Genomic DNA, 16,440 nt, shown 5'->3' with positions numbered 1-16,440 from the left:
GTTGGTAGAGCAAATGACTCAGGGTCACAGAGTTCAAGCCCCACATTGGGTGTAGATTTTACTTAAAAATACAGTAAGAATAAAAAAAAAAAAAAAACAGATTGTTTGATGTCTGCTGGCCAAGGCAGAAATAAACTTTTCATAAATTCTTTCAATTTCTGAAATGACATGGTTTGTAAGTCACTGATATTCTTGATCAACGTTTGAAGGAAATAATCTTTTCATCCTTGGACAACTTTACTTCTTTGAGGCTTATCAGAGTTCTGAGTTGTAAGTTATGTGGATAACAATAGTATCTATTCCATAGATCTTTTAAGAAGATTGAGAAGATTACTAAAAAGAGCCTATTAGTGTCTGCCATACATTATGCCCCAATAAATGTTAGCTCGTATTAGTAGCTCGATCAGATGAGCAAGGGTATACAGATAGCTTGCTTCATAGAAATTAGTGCAAGAATTTGGTACTACACCACGGGTTCTGGTATCAGGCTATGAAAACAAACCAAATGAATTTTATTTATTTATTTTATTTACTTATTTATTTTTGAGACAGAGAGAGAAACAGAGCATGAGCAGGGGAGGGGCAGAGAGAGAGGGAGACACAGAATCTGAGGCAGGCTCCAGGCTCTGAGCTGTCAGTACAGAGCCTGAAGCAGGGCTCGAACTCACGGACTGGGAGATCATGACCTGAGCTGAAGTCGGACGTTCAACCGACTGAACCACCCAGGCGCCCCTGCAGAACTGTTTTTAAAGAGAGGCAGTAATGTGTGCAGGTTGGCACGAAGGGATGGAAGAGAAAGAACAGAGTGGAAGGCAGACCTCAGGTACCATCTAGGCCCGTGCGCTACTTGGCAAGAGAGCAGGCAGTGCCGCCATCTTTACTGGGGTGCCCGCTTGTGCCAGTAATCCATGAGATGTCTCAGAGTATGAAAGTATATATGGGCCTGGCATACACTTAGGCACTGATAAATGGCCATAAGATAATTAGAAGTAGATTAAAAAAAAAAAAAAAAAAAAAACTTGTACTAGGGAATTATTTGAAAAAGCAATGTCATGCTATGTTATAGATTCAAAGTCTGGTCAACATTCTGCTGGACATTGTTCTCTCTGGTCCCAGGTCACATCTTACTATTCAGAATCATTAGCAGGAGACCCTGCAAAATCCAATCATCTGTGCAACACTGTAAGGCTCATTGTATCATGTTTGCAAAAACCAGAAACAAAACATACTGCACATTAAAACAAAAATATCATGTTGTCAAACCCTCATAAGAAAGCTAAATTAACTGGAAGAAACTTTTCTGAAAATTGTACTCATTCTGGTTTTATTCAAATTTATTAAACTTGAGGCTTGAAAAACAGTAAAAAAAAAAATATCTCAATAGACACAGAACAAGCACTTGACAAAATTTAACATGTAAAATGGTACGAACCCTCAGCAAACTAAGAACAGAGGGAATTTCCTTTACCTGATGAAAAGGATATACAAAAAACCCACAGCTAATATAATACGTCATGGTGAAAGACTAATTCCTTTCCCCTAAGATTGGGTAAAAGGAACAATGTGCAACACTGTAAATTATATTTTTATGGCAAATATTCTTACACTTGCCAATGTAAACATAAAAAGTCCGTGACAGTACAATAAGCCAAGAAAAAGAAATAAAAGGCATAATTTTAGAAAATAAGAAATAGAACTGTGTCTATTTGCATAGAGTATGATTGTCTATATACAAGATCATAATGAACCTATATAAAAGATCACAGATCTAATAAATGAATTGATCAAGGTCACAATGTACACGGTCAATATTCAAACATCAGTTGCTTTTCTTTTTTCTGTTTTTTATTGGGAGGGAGGACCAGAGAGACAGGAAGAGATAGAATCTTAAGTAGGCTCCAGGCCCAGCCTGAGGTAAGGCTCAATCCCATGATCACAAGATCATGACCTGAGCCGAAATCAAGAGTCAGACACTTAACTGACTGAGACACCCAGACGCCCTTCAACTGCTTTTCTAATACCAACAATGAACAACTGAATAAACTTTTTTAAAGCACCATTTATAATAGCACACAAAAATTAAGACATACTGGGTGTAAGTCTAACAAGGAAATACTGATGAAAGAGATCAAAGGTGATCTTAAAAAATAAAGATGTATTTATAGAAGACTTGTCAAGTTTTCTCAGATTGATGTGTAGATTGAATGCAGTTCCAATCAAAATCCCAGAAGGATCTTTTGTAGATATTTAAAAACTGAATCTAAAACTTATATTGAGAGGTAAAAAATAGACACAACATGGGGCGCCTGGGTGGCTCAGTCGGTTAGGCATCCGGCTTCGGCTCAGGTCATGATCTCACGGTCCGTGAGTTCGAGCCCCGCGTCGGGCTCTGTGCTGACAGCTCAGAGCCTGGAGCCTGTTTCGGATTCTGTGTCTCCCTCTCTCTCTGACCCTCCCCCATTCATCTTCTGTCTCTCCCTGTCTCAAAAATAAATAAATGTTAAAAAAAAAAAAAATTAAAAAAAAAATAGACACAACAATTCCGAAAAAGGAAAACAAAGTTGGAAGATATATAATCTAACTTCAAGACCTAATATAAAGCTATGCTAATCAAGAAAATGTGGTGTTTGCACCAAAACAAACAAACAGGGTTGCCTGGGTGGCTCAGTTGGTTAAGTGTCCAACTCTTGGTTTTGGCTCAGGTCATGGTCTCACAGTTTGGGAGTTCGAGCCCCGTGTTGGGCTCTGTGCTGACAGCACGGAGCCTGCTTGAGATTCTGTCTCACTCTCACTCTGTCCCTCCCCTACTTGCTCTCCCTCAAAATAAAGTTAAAAATTAAAAAAAATTTAAAAAGACAAATAGATCAATGGAACAGAATGAACAATCCAGAAAAAGACCCACACATATGTGGATAACTGGTTTGCAACAAAAGTGTAAAAGCAATTCAATGGAAAAAGGATAATGGTATGCTGTTCCATACCTAGTTAACAATTATATCAAACTTATTTTCTCCAAATAATACCCTCAATATGACATTTTAAAACAGTTTTTATTTATTTATTTTTGTGTTTTTCTACATTTTTGTGAGAGAGAGAGAGAGAGAGTGGGGAGAGGCAGAGAGAAGATCCTAAGCAGGCTCCATGGTGTCCATGCAGAGCCCAATGTGGGACTTGAACTCATGAACTATGAGATCATGACCTGAGCTGGAACTGAGAGTCAGACCCTCAACCAATTAGGCCACCCCGGCATCCCAATATGAGATGTTTTTGATCGAAAAGCAGGACAATTTTGTAACTTCAGTTTTTGATTTTTTTTTTTTATTTTTAAAGCAGATTTTGCTTTAAAAATTTTTTCAATGTTTTTATTTATTTTTTGAGAGAGAGAGCGCGTGCACACATGCCCAAACAGGGGAGGGGCAGAGAGAGAGAGGGAGACATACAATCAGAAGCAGGCTCCAGGCTCTGAGCTGTCAGCACAGAGCCCAATGCAGGGCTCAGACTGGTGACCGAGAGATCATGACCTGAGCTGAAGTCGAGCACTTAACCAGCTGAGCCACCCAGGTGCCCCTAAAGCAAATTTTGCTTTTAAAGATTAGGACTTCTACAGCGTAACATATTAAATGAATAAAATTTCAAAGGAGACATTCTTCAGAGTAGGTAGAAAAGAGTGTACTGGTTTTAACAGCAATTATTTTGGAGAGCTATATGCAACACACATTGGTTTAAACAGCTTCAGTCTTTGGAGGAATATAAATCCTGAATTTGAAATGAACAAGCACCGCATTTCCTGTTTACTTCCTCTCCACTATTATTTTGCATTATTTTTTGATAAGACATTTTTCTCTACACAATCTTCTCTCTTACTTCCTCCACCAAACATTCTTGAATCCAGAAATGCTTTAAAACCAGTGGCTCCCAAATGAAAACTGAATTTTTATAGACTCAGCATTCCAGGTTTTAATACTGTTTGTTCTTTTGTGATGGTCTAGAGAGGATTCTAATTTGGTGCTCTTCGGGGTTTTTGAAAAATACATTTTTTTAAACGCTGATTTTTTAATTTATTCTGAGAGAGAGAGAGAGGGTGGAAGAAAGAGAATCCCAAGAAGGCTTCATGCTGTCAGTGCAGAGCCTGATGTCACAGACCATGAGATCACAACCTGAGATGAAATCAACGGTTGGACGCTTAACCAACTGAGCCATCCAGGTGCCCCCAAAAATGCATACAGTGATAATACATGTTCACTATTGTGCAGGGAAGGACATAAAATTTAAATATGTAATGGTGATGCATCTCAAAGAGTTTTATTATTTTCCTCTTTACACATGTCCATACATAAAAATTGATAAAAGCAGACAATGAAAGGTGGGTGCTCCTCTCTGTTATTACTGCTACTGAAATAAGCTGAATTTATCTGACTCTTACAGAAATGAAAACTAAAAGACATTTTTTAAAAAGCAGAGGTATATTAGATATAGGTCTGATTTATTTACCAAGTTGTTAAACAATGTTAATACTATTTCCCTGTGAAATGTTCAGATACAATCCAATCACATTTAATGTTATCACTAGCCCTTGAAATTCTGATTAGCCAAGGACCTTCAACTGTCAATAGCTGCAAAAGTTAATTATAATCCAATTTATCTAAATCTTATAGATTCTTCCCCTTTCCCTAAATCATCAACTCTTCAGTCAGTTGAGATAGCATGTGAAAAGCACTTAGCACAGGATTAGGTCTTTAGTAAGTGCTCAGTATTAGGTATTATCATTACCAAGCAAGTATCTCTGGGGAAGAGAAGAACACAGTAGGCAAGTAAATAAGATACTTATCTGACACTTCAAAATGATCACCTTAAACCTATTTACTGAAACCTCTCAGTAGGAGATCACCAAAATACATTGACAAAATAAGCCAAGGATAAAAAGGTTAACATTTCTTTCTTAGTAAAGTTGCTACCATAACTTTTTGCTAATATTTCAACATTTCTATAAACAAATAGCAAAAATGTAGGGGTTCTGGCTCATTAACATCATGTTTTACCCCTTTCTCTCCTGAAATGTGAGTTTGTTATCTTGAAAAATAATCACCAATAGTTCTATTATTATTGAAATATGACTGGACCCAAAAGAAAGAGTACATTTATTTGCTATAAAATAAGAAGCAATTTAGCCTCCAATGAATATAATGGTTATAGATACCCTGCGAGGTGGAACAAAGGTATATAAATTGCAGATCGAAACAATAAAGACATAACTACCATTATGAGGGACATGGCCAATTATATTCACAAATGCTGGGAAAAAGCAAAGTATTTTTTCTGGGAGGGGAAAAAAATAGCAACAACAGTAGCAAAAACAGCAAAAATGTGACTATTCTTAAGGCTGATGTTAATTGGTCCAGCTGGACAAAGCAAAAGTAGACTTCTAAACTTTCAGAAATCTCCCATATAGGTCAGTGCCTAATTGTATTCTCACATTAAACATCAATGCAAACACTCTGCATGCCACCTACCTGGTTAAGGAATTAAAAAAAAATTAGTTGTTATCCTGTACTTGTAAAAAAGGCACTTAAAAAATCCGTTTCAGTGGCAAAGTAATGTACATATTTATCATTTATCTAGATCCTATAATTTCTCTTCTGGATTAATTTAGATTATCAGAGCAGAACACCCAGTACTTAATTTTAGTTCCCCGAAGAAAAGCCTTGTAGTCTTTTCTCCAAATCAACAAAATAATTACATTTAAGTTTAGTTCCTGAAAAAGTTTGTCTAAGTACAATTTACCTAGTTAAAAAATGAGAGCTATATGACACACTTTTCTTTTTTGCTTTAATGACCAGAAAGCTTTGAAATTAATTCAGGGCCCAATTGTAAGGATTAGCTTGTATCAAGTATGACTTCCCTAAGTGGTCTTATCAATTTTTACTTTATATTCAAATTGCACATACCTCAAATTCCTGTAGAACAATTCGGTAAATAAATGCTAAATAAGTCCATATATATGTCAGGATCATTTGTTGAGCAGTAAAGAAATGTATTCACCAGAGTTTTAAATTGTGGAATAATTAAATACTACACCCAAAAAATTTAAGAATAACTCATCTTCATACGTAGCGGTTATTTGAAGGGAATTTTAAAAAATTCACATGCCTCTGCCATTTTTACTTTAAATTAAGTACTATTACATCACTTGCTTTTTCAGTAGTAAACTAACAACCGATCAAAAGTCTTGTAACACAGAACCGAACATTTCTCCTGATGGTTTACCTGTGCTATTCTTAATATGCCAAAACCTCCAAGAAGACTGGCCCAGTGATAGAAGGTGCATGGTAATGTGAACTAGGAGGTAACATGAATCATAATTGTCCTTACACTGGGTCAGGCTGAAGTTTTTGGTTTTGGGGAGATAAGACTTGGAGGAAAGGTGAAGATGGGTGAGCCTGCAGTGTTCTTCCAGCCCAATGTCCATGGGATTTATCTACTAACTGGGAGATTCCAGGAACAATGGCCACTATCTTGAAAGTCCCTGTCAGCCCAGGACTCAGAAATGTATCCATATCAGTTGAGCTGGTCCCACACCCAGGAGGGACTAAGAATTTGGTACACTTGAGTCCATCACCACCACCAACCCACCATTGTACCTTTCATTAACCTGCAATAACAAAACCCTGTAATTTTACGGGAATCAACAGTTTGGACTTCACTTATTCATGGTAGGGCTTTGCTCTATTTGCTAAAAATTGATTAAAAATTAAGCAAAAGTCATTAGGGTTTTTGATTGTTTACTATAGCCTCCAATATGCCGTCATTTTAATATTACTAGAAGGAAGCGATTATTCATATTTAATTTAGCTAATTAATAATTTAAGTACATTTTTTCCAATACGATAAAAGTTTACTAGCTATAATTGTTTAAAAGATGCACAGATAAATAAATCTACTGATTAATAGAGATCATTTGTGAGAAAAATATTTTCCTTACATTATGATGATCCCGTTATCAATGGAAAATGGGTCTGAAGGTAACCCAGCAATATTCCAGGCTCGAATTGTCACTGCTTCTCCCAGGATACCCATAAGAGAATAATCATCAGAGCAGGGAATATCATTGTTTTTGCACAAATTTGTCCACTCCTTCGTTTGGTTCTTTAAGACATACACAAGAGATACAAAAATGAGGCTGGAGGTTACCAAATGAATACTTTGTCAACTCCTTGATTATGTTTTATTCCCTGAGTCAACAAACCATTGTTGAAACTGCATCTCAAAAATAATTTATCAGATTTTTCAAATAAAATTATTATTTAGAAGGTCCACTATACATTCAAATGAAAATTAACTATATCCAATGTTAATTTTAGGTAGATCACTTAATAGTGAAGTTGACGTCAGAATGCTGTATCCGAAAAAAACAATTGCCAATTATTATTCTAAAGCTTCACTCGACAAAGTAGTTGGAGACCATCATCTTTCTATGTATTTTCTTTAAATTACAAATAACCAGCAAGCCTTAGTATTATGGCATAAATCTAATTTGAACTGGTAGGGGACTAAAAAATGAAAACCTTTTTTTCTGGCTCTCACATGCCTGGGGAAAGGGACCATGGCAGGACTATCAGGCATCAACAATGTGTACCAGGATACACATTGGAGTCTGGGATATCCCACCTAGGGCATAGTTTGCTAGGCTACTCAGGAACCAAAAGGGTACTTTAAGTCCGGGTTCACACTCAGAAAGTTAGAAGTCAAGGTCCAATCTGAGGTTACATGTAAGAGTTCAGAAACAGTGCAAGGCATGACCAGAGAAAAAAAGAGGTTAGGAAGAGACGTGGGGAAGAGGCACAGACACACGAGGTGTTGGTACGAGCCCACAGGCGGATGAGATGCTGTGTGTGGAGGGGTGCTGGTAGAGGGGGCATGGTGGGCACCACCATCGCCCTTGGCCTCCTGCTGAGCAGGGTCCACCAACATTCCTTTAGGTTTGCACATGAAAAGTCATGACAGGTTAGGGGGAGTTGATGACTTTTATGACCTTGATCAATCAATTAGTTTGTAGAATGCCCCAAAGTTGGGTCTCTGTGATGTTCTCTCATGATTCAGTTCAGGTTACACATCTTTGGCAACAATACCATAGAAAATGTAGTCGTATTCTTCTCATTGCACTCAATCAGTGGTACAAGATTTCAGACTGTTCATTTATTGATGATAGTGATTTTTATCACTTGACTAAGGTGTTGCCTGCCAGGCTTCTGCCTCATAATTGTATGATCTTAGGTATAATTAAATCTTCTTTGGGTGGTGGGACACAAGACACTCAGATAGATGAAAGAACTCTTTGTTACTTACACTGCCAAATGGGAGAAAGCTGCCACACCAGAAGTTGCCCCCAGATACAGGGTAACAGCAAGGTGAAACTGTAGGAGGCAGTTATATATGCAAGCAGTATGTGATAGGGTTAGCTATATTGCCTGGGCTTCCTAGGGACTGGGTAGTTTGAGTAATTCCTCAGGTACAGTGATGAAGGATCTTCAGGTGTTACGTATCTGAGGTCTGCTGGAAGCTGGGCGCCTATGATAAGCTGCAGTATTAGAGCCCGATACAGGAAATGGTTGCGGTGAGGGCTGAGCAAACTACCCACACAAAGGAATTCAGAGTTTTTATTATGAATCAAAACCGAGTTAAGGCAGTACTTGTCTAATATTGGATTACAGCCTCTGCATTGCTTTTTTCCCCTTTCCCTTTGTAATTAATAACATTTTGTGGGGAGATACTCACAGCTGAATATATCTAGGTTTTGTCAGGCACTCATTCTTTTAAATTTATTAATTTATGTCAGTATAGATCGACCTTTTTCTATTATCTTGGTCTCTTTTCTAAAAATATCACTGACCTATAACATGATATTAGTTTCAAGTGTACAAGACGATTCACTCTTTGTGTGACAACTCATCACAGTAAGTTGTCAACATCCATCACCATAGTTACAAAAATGTTTTACTTGGGATGAGAACTTTGAAGATCTACTCTTGCAGCAACTTTCAAATATATAATACCTCATTATTAACTGTAGTCACCATGCTGTACATTAAATCCCAGGACTTATTTATTTTCTAATTATCAGTCTGTACCTTTTGGACCTCTTCACTCATTTGGCCCACATCTTTTATTCAATGAGTTATGTTACTATCAGTATTTATTGCTGATGTGGCCAGTGGAAGTAACGTTAAACTACATTTTATGTTCCTTTAACACGTCCCTATCATTCTTTGGGCACTTCCTTACTTTGCTTTAAAAGGATACTATCCTATAATCGAGCCCAAAGATGATCTTCCTATTTTCAGTTCAGCTGATTAGCAACCTTAATAACAAAGTCCCTTTGCCACATAATGCCACATATTTGTAGGTGTGACACTGCAGGGCAAACAATGGGGGGCAAAACTGTCACCTCTTAGGAGCACTTAAAGACTATCATCTGACTTTCTGTTTGGGTTGGCTGTTGTTCCCAGGAACGAGTGGTGTGGCTGTGTAGGCAGGAGGGGTATCAAGCATTTCCGGTCTGAATTTGGCCTTCTTATACACCGTTCCTACTGGCCTGTTTTGATCTCTTTGTTGTCAGGCTGTGGGGCGGCCTGTAGACTTTGGGGGAAGATCTGAAGGCTTCGTCAAATATAGCTTGATGCTGGTCTTGGCAGACTAGTCAGTGATATGGGAAAGCAGTAGCGAAGGCAATAGTTACTGTTCATCGTTGACAGGTATGGTACGTTACCCTAATTCTGGGTTAGAAATTGAAGTGGCCCAGTTACATATCTAAGGGGGCATAGCGGCCGAGAAGAGCTGAAATGAACACGAGGTGTTCTGAACAAGCATCTCTACATAGAAGCCAAGAGCCTTGCCTAATACTCCGGTGGTACACCAGATAGTAGAAATTTAAAAAGTGGCCATCAGGAGTGTCATCTTGGAGAAGACAGCCACCACCACCACCACAACAGTTTTGACTTTAACCGTTGGCCGGAAAAGTGAAAAAGTTCGAATTAATTCAACTCTAGGGCTTATAGCACCACAGGATTCTGTTTTACAGATTGGCATGGGCACAGCAGCTGAAGTACTGCAGGCCCCATTATCCTAGAAGAATTGGAGTTGTCTATGTTTTATTTATAGACAGAACCAGAAATTTTACAAAGGGGTTGATGAATAATTAACAACCACTCAGATGAAGCTTGGAGGGAGGGGATCCAGCTATTTATGGAGGGCTCTTGGTATCCAGAGGTTTTGATGCGAGAGAAGAACCAAAATTGTTGTGAAGGCTTTTTTGTCTCAGCTGGGTTTCCCAGAAGCAAACTCTGAAATGAAGATTTATGTGAAGTGATTTATTAAGGAAAGGATGTGAGGGGAAGCAGTAAAAGGACTGGGGAGCAGCTAGTAGAAGGTGAGGGATCAGCCAGCACTGTGCTGCAGGTGGCTTCAGCTGGTCCCACAGGGAGTGTGAGTTACTACTTAGAGTCGTTCCGACCGGCAGGAAGGGACACAGACCCTCATGCTCCCACTCCTGTCAGTCATTCATCCAGGCCTGCCCTCGAGGGAAATAAATCTCAGCAATTCTGGCTCTCCACGCCCTGGGCAAAGTGAATTCTAAGAACCCAAGGGAAGTTTGCCAAAAAAGAGCCACAGGCGCTGGTTGTTGGACACGGAAGCTCAGGAAGCCAGGAGGGCATCTGGGCAGACAACGAGTTGCCACAATCACCTTCTGCTTACTACTGAATGGGAAACTTCCGATGGGGTGTGATCTGCCAGCTGCCCTGACCCACGAGAGGATCAGAGCAGGACAGAATGAATTAATAGGAAGGAACTGAGACATCAGCGACTCATTAAAAAAAAGTTAAAGTCTAGGTTGCTATAGAGAAGGGGGAAGAGAGGAGGCAGAATCCATCAAAGCGGTGGAAATTTGAAGCAGAAAACACAGTATTTGCCTCTTTCTTTCTTTCTTTCTTTCTTTCTTTCTTTCTTTCTTTCTTTCTTTCTTATGTTTATATACTTTGAGAGAGAGCATGTAGGTGTGTGTAAGCAGGGGAGAAGCAGAGAGAGAGGAGAGAGAATCCCAAGCAGGCTCCACACTGTCAGCACAGAGCACAAAGTGGGGCTTGATCTCATGAACCCGTAAGATCATGACCTCAACACAAGTCAACAGTCAGATGCTTAAAGATGCTTAACTGACAGAGCCACCCAGGCGTCCCTTGGTATTTGTTTTCCAAGGAAAGAATCTATTTGGTTCTAAGCCAGCTTGCCTTTTCCTCCCCTAAACTTTCAGTCTCTGAAGTGATTTTTGAAATGATCCATTACTGAAACTCATAGGGAGAAGCTGATTAAACACACACACACACACACACACACACACACACACACACACATAAAGATGTAAAAAATCCTGGTATCTTTATAGTTGTTTAGGAACTAAAATTTTATCATCAGGGTCTACCATTTCATGTTACCTTTTGGAGTCAATCTTTTTGTTTCTAAAACAATTTGATTTCAGAAGAATATTTGATATAGCATCTTCTGGCTATCAAGCCAATTTATAGAATAACTAAGATACACACCTACAAATCACTTGGAAACACTTCACTCCCCATACTTACCAAAAAAAAAAACAAAAAGCAAGCAAACAAAATCCTCTAAGATGAGATTAGTGCTGGCTATAATGGGAGGGTCAGGAAGAGACCTTAGAAATCAACTAGTATTCTTTACCTGTCGATAGTTAGATGTAAAGGCGCCAAGGTAAGCGACAACTCCTGAGGAAATGAGGATATCACCTGTCAGGTTGATGTACAACTGGCCCAGCTCCAGAGCTGTAAGGCTCCATCGCGTTTTCTCACCCCCAAGGCCTCCAATCAACTGCTCGGCTCGGTCTAGCTTTTTGCTGCACAAGTCAACCTTAAAAGAAAAAAAAAAGTCAGCTTTTCTCAACATCCACAAGTAAAATAAGTTGAAAATTCTGCAAGATTTTGCCCTCGGAGGTAAATTATTTTTTTATTTACAAACTTTCATCTGGAATTTTTTTAACTCTTTAAAAAAATGTGAGCTATGTCACTTTCCAGCTACATCAAGACTGAAAACTCCATGACATGTTTTAAAATTTTCATAATAAAGTATGTACAATAAGCATGTATAATAAAGTGTATACAGTTTATGAAATTCATAATGGATATTCATCATGTAGTGCAAGAATATCTCTATTTTCTCATTTTTAAAATGTTTATTCATTTTTTGAGAGAGAGAGAGAGAGAGAGAGAGAGAGAGAGAGAGAGAGAATGAGCGGGGGAGGGCAGAGAGAGAGAGAGAGGGAGACATAGATTCTGAAGCAGGCTCCAGGCTCTGAGCGGTCAGCACAGAGCCTCATGCAGATCTCAAACTCACAGACCATGAGATCATGACCTGAGCCGAAGTCGGACACTTAACCTACTGAGCCACCCAGGCACTCCAAGAATGGCTCTATTTAAGGAAATGATCTACAGCAGGAGATACTGCAATTTAGTTAAGTAATACAGAATTTTCTCGCGAGTATGTTCTTCCTCAATTTTAAATACTCTAAATGTATTTTATTTCAAATATCCCATCAAAATCTTCTCCTCATCTAACTTATGGCTGACTTAATGATAATTTTGTTTAATTTTTTTAAGTTTATTCATTTTGAGAGAGAGTGAGCACGCACGCGCCTGCACAAGTGGGGGAGGGGTAGAGAAAAGGAGAGACAGAATCCTGAGCAGGCTCTGCTCCATCACTGCAGAACCCTAAGCGGGGCTCAAACTCACAATCTGTGAAATCATGACCTGAGCCGAGATGGAGAGTTCAATGTTCAACCAACTGCACCACTCAGGCACACCAACTTAATCATGATTTTAAAGGTTAAATGTTTAAAAGTAGTAATAATTTATGCTTACTTGCAAAGCATAATTTTCACGTTGTTAAATTGTGTCAACCTTGTCACACACTTGCAATTAACCTTCAATTAGGACATCAATCAATAGCTGAGAGCCTACTTTGTGCAGAAGACTGTCAACCAAATTTGATTATATGTAATTGAGCAATGTGATTAAAAAAAGAAAAAGGATAATTATGATGGTGGAAAACTTGGAGAAAAGCCATTTCAACCCATGCAATGGCAATATTCCAGTAGAATGCCTAAATTATTTTAGTTTAATTTTAAATGACTTAGCATCATTATTCTTGGATAAAAACAAAACTAAGTAAAAGTTAGCTTAAGGTTCAAAATAAAATGAATGACATGAAGAGAAGTAGTAAACAGCTGATGAAAGCAGAGGCTTGTAGATTATTGTGGAGTAAGAATTTCGCTTATACTTTTTCCTAATGCATTAAAAAATTTTGTTTTAAATATTTATTTGACAGAGAGATAGAGAGAGAGGGAGGGAGGGGGAAGGGACAGAGAGAGAGGGGGACAGTGGATCTGAAGTGAGCTCTGTGCTGACATCAGTGAGTCTGATGTGGGGTTCGAACTCTTGAACCATGAGATCATGACCTGAGCTGAAGTGGGACACTGAGCCACCCAGACATCCCTCCTAATGCTATTAATATTGATATTAAAGGGGCACCTGGGTGGCTCAGTCAGTTGGGCATCCGACTTTGGCTCAGGTCATGATTTCGCGGTTTGTGGGTTCGAGCCCCGCATCTGGCTCTGTGCTGACAGCTCGGAGCCTGGAGCCTGCTTCCGATTCTATGTCTCCCTCTCTCTCTGCCCCTCCCCGTTCATGCTCTGTCTCTCTCTGTCTCAAAAATAAATAAACGTTAAAAAAAATTAAAAAAATTAAAAAAATTAAAATAAATAAAAAGTTAAAAAAATATTGATATTAAATAAATGCTTTTAGACCAAAAGATATAAACTACTAAATTAATTTATCTAAAGATAAGTTTAAAAAAGCAAATGGTATGTAATTGGTAAAAATTTTGGTACTTCCTAAATTTAAATCCTTTCTCTTTTAATTTTTCTTCTTTTAATATCTTCTGTCTTCCTAGTTTCCTTCTTCACTCTTTTTCCAATAATGTTTATAATCAACTGAATCATGTCTCAGATTACAATAAGTTACCATCAGAAATTACTAAGTGAAAATATTTTAACTAAAATTTTTCCTCCAAAAGCAGATTTTTGGTCCATATATAAGCATATGTTCATTTTACATGACCATGATTTCTAACATTTTATCATGAAAGATAAAAGTTTCAAACATATAGCAGAATTGACAATGTTTATAGTAAACTATATACCCATGTATTTTATTATTTAAACTAAATCTGACCACTTGGAAATCATGCCCTCTCATAAGTAATATTTCTAAAGATTAGCACAATGTCATATATTTGTACAAATATGGAATTTGTGGTTATATCCTATAGGAAGAAACAGTCTGCTACTGTGGTAAAGACCAGAGCTATTAGAGTCAGACTGTCTTCGTTCAGATTTTAGCCTTAATGCCTGGAAGCTGGGTTGACCACAGGCAAATTGTTTAACTTTCTGTGCTTTAGTTTCTTCAAAATGATACAAAAAGACTACCTCCTTCAGAAGGCTGTTTTGAGAATAAATGAGGTAGTACATACTGCTCCCAAAACAGTAGTGACTTGCACTTAGTAAGCACTCAATAAACATTGACTGTTATAAAATACTTTGACTTTTTTTTCCTGGAACATAATCAGATTTGAGCAGTTGTTTGTTACAAACATTATCACCAAGGCAGAGCAATCTTTTTAGTCTTAGAATCATTTTCAGTGAACATAGTATGGTTCTTGGTATTGAGTTCTAATCTCAGCTGTGCCATTAACTCTTACACAGCCTAAGTCACTTAATTTTTTGGTTCTCCGTTTCCTGATCTATAACATGGAGAATTATTTTAAAATTTCAAAACCGTTATTAGCTTACGGGTCATGCAGAAACAGGTAATGGTGGATTTGGCCTGTGGGCCATAATTTGCCAATGGCAACTTCCCCAACCCGGAAGAAAACAGGATTGTTGCTGTTATTAGCTACAAGAAACATCATGCTTATTAAAGTAATGAAGATTTTCCCATATTTGTCTATATTATCACATACCTGGTTTTCCAAATCTGCCTTCTTTTGTTTGTTTAGTTCCAGTGTATCCTGAAGCTTGGCCAGCTTGTCCTGAACTTCCTGTAGGGCTGCCTGCTTCTTTCTAAGACCATCCATCGCAATTTTAAGCTCCCCTTCAGCTGCAGCCAGTTTTATCTTTTTGGGAGCTACTATTTTTGCCACTCTGCAAAAAGGAAAATTAGAAAATCAGATATACATTTTATACTGTAGTGCACTTCCTATCACTGAATTTGCTTTTCTATCCTTACCAAACCTCAGAACATATCTTTATGCAAAACTGACACTGATTCCTACAGTCTAGATTTCATCTAAGAATCAAACCTGACCCCAGCACTTAAGAAAATGATGATTAAAACGGATACCAAATATGCATAACATTTTCAAATAAGTAATTTTTTTACTCACGGTAAAATATTAGATTATTGACAGTATGAATATTGGTGATTTTACAAAAGGAGAACCGTGTATTCGTGCAAAATATGACAGTGCTTGCAGAAAACATTCTGATTCGTTAGGGCTTAATTTGTAGGAGAGGGTGAGGTGTTTTATCTATGTCATTTTGCTTTTTAAACATTTTCAGAATATACCTTTAACTAAAACCAGCCGTCTTATAAATATGTAGGTTGTAACAGCAGGGAAAATATAAGAAAAAGAATGGATCTAAATTATCGTCTATTGGGAAAATGGAGTCAGTGGTGTTAGCTTTCTAAATAAATGTCAAAATATTAAATTAAACTTCATCATTAACATATCATGATCCAAAATATACGCAGTGTGTAATATATATGCGCAATTATTCAAACGGTGTAGGAGTTTGAAAGACTTCCTGTAACTGTTGCTCTTTGAAGAATAAACCAGTAATTTCTGTTTTGTAAAAGATATATATATATATATATATATATATATATATATATATATATATATTCTCACACAATCATCAAAAAAAGGCTCCTTGTCTCACAAAGAATATATATTATGCTAGTGGTTTCCAAAATGTGGTCCAAGGCATGCTTCATCCCCTTCAGGGAGTCCATGAGATCCTCTAGTGTCCAACTAAAACGTCTGTGTTTAGGCTGTATTTTCTTCATATACTTCAATTGAAACAATATATTGCAACAGATTGAAGAAACAGATTGGCGTGTCCAGCTGTCTTCTATTGGACACATATCAAAGAGATTTACAAAACTATAAAACACCACTACTGTTTTCATAATTTTTTGTGTGAAAAATGTGGATTAAAAAAATAAGTTACTTATGTAACATGTAATGTTTTTATGAATTAATAGTTGTTCAAATTTCTCCATTTCAACTTCTAATATGGTAGATAAGCAA

At 37.6% G+C, this 16,440-nt stretch overlaps 1 protein-coding gene across 2 annotated transcripts in view; it reads right to left on the bottom strand.

Annotated features, from left to right (window-relative positions):
* The window catches only part of DNAH7 (dynein axonemal heavy chain 7), a 264,880-nt gene that overhangs the window by 92,286 nt on the left and 156,154 nt on the right, over positions 1 to 16,440 (bottom strand). For both annotated transcript variants that reach the window (XM_078451065.2, XM_078451063.2), the window contains exons 45-47: positions 15,091 to 15,271; positions 11,740 to 11,925; positions 6,980 to 7,143 (exon numbers count right to left, since the gene is read on the bottom strand). In XM_078451065.2, the coding sequence (XP_078307191.2) occupies positions 6,980 to 7,143; positions 11,740 to 11,925; positions 15,091 to 15,271 (531 nt within the window). The remainder of the gene's footprint in view (positions 1 to 6,979; positions 7,144 to 11,739; positions 11,926 to 15,090; positions 15,272 to 16,440) is intronic.

This window comes from Panthera onca, chromosome C1 (assembly GCF_046562875.1).
Source record: "Panthera onca isolate mPanOnc1 chromosome C1, mPanOnc1 haplotype 2, whole genome shotgun sequence".
Classification (NCBI taxonomy): domain Eukaryota; kingdom Metazoa; phylum Chordata; class Mammalia; order Carnivora; family Felidae; genus Panthera; species Panthera onca.
This window is presented reverse-complemented; position numbering and strand designations above follow the sequence as displayed.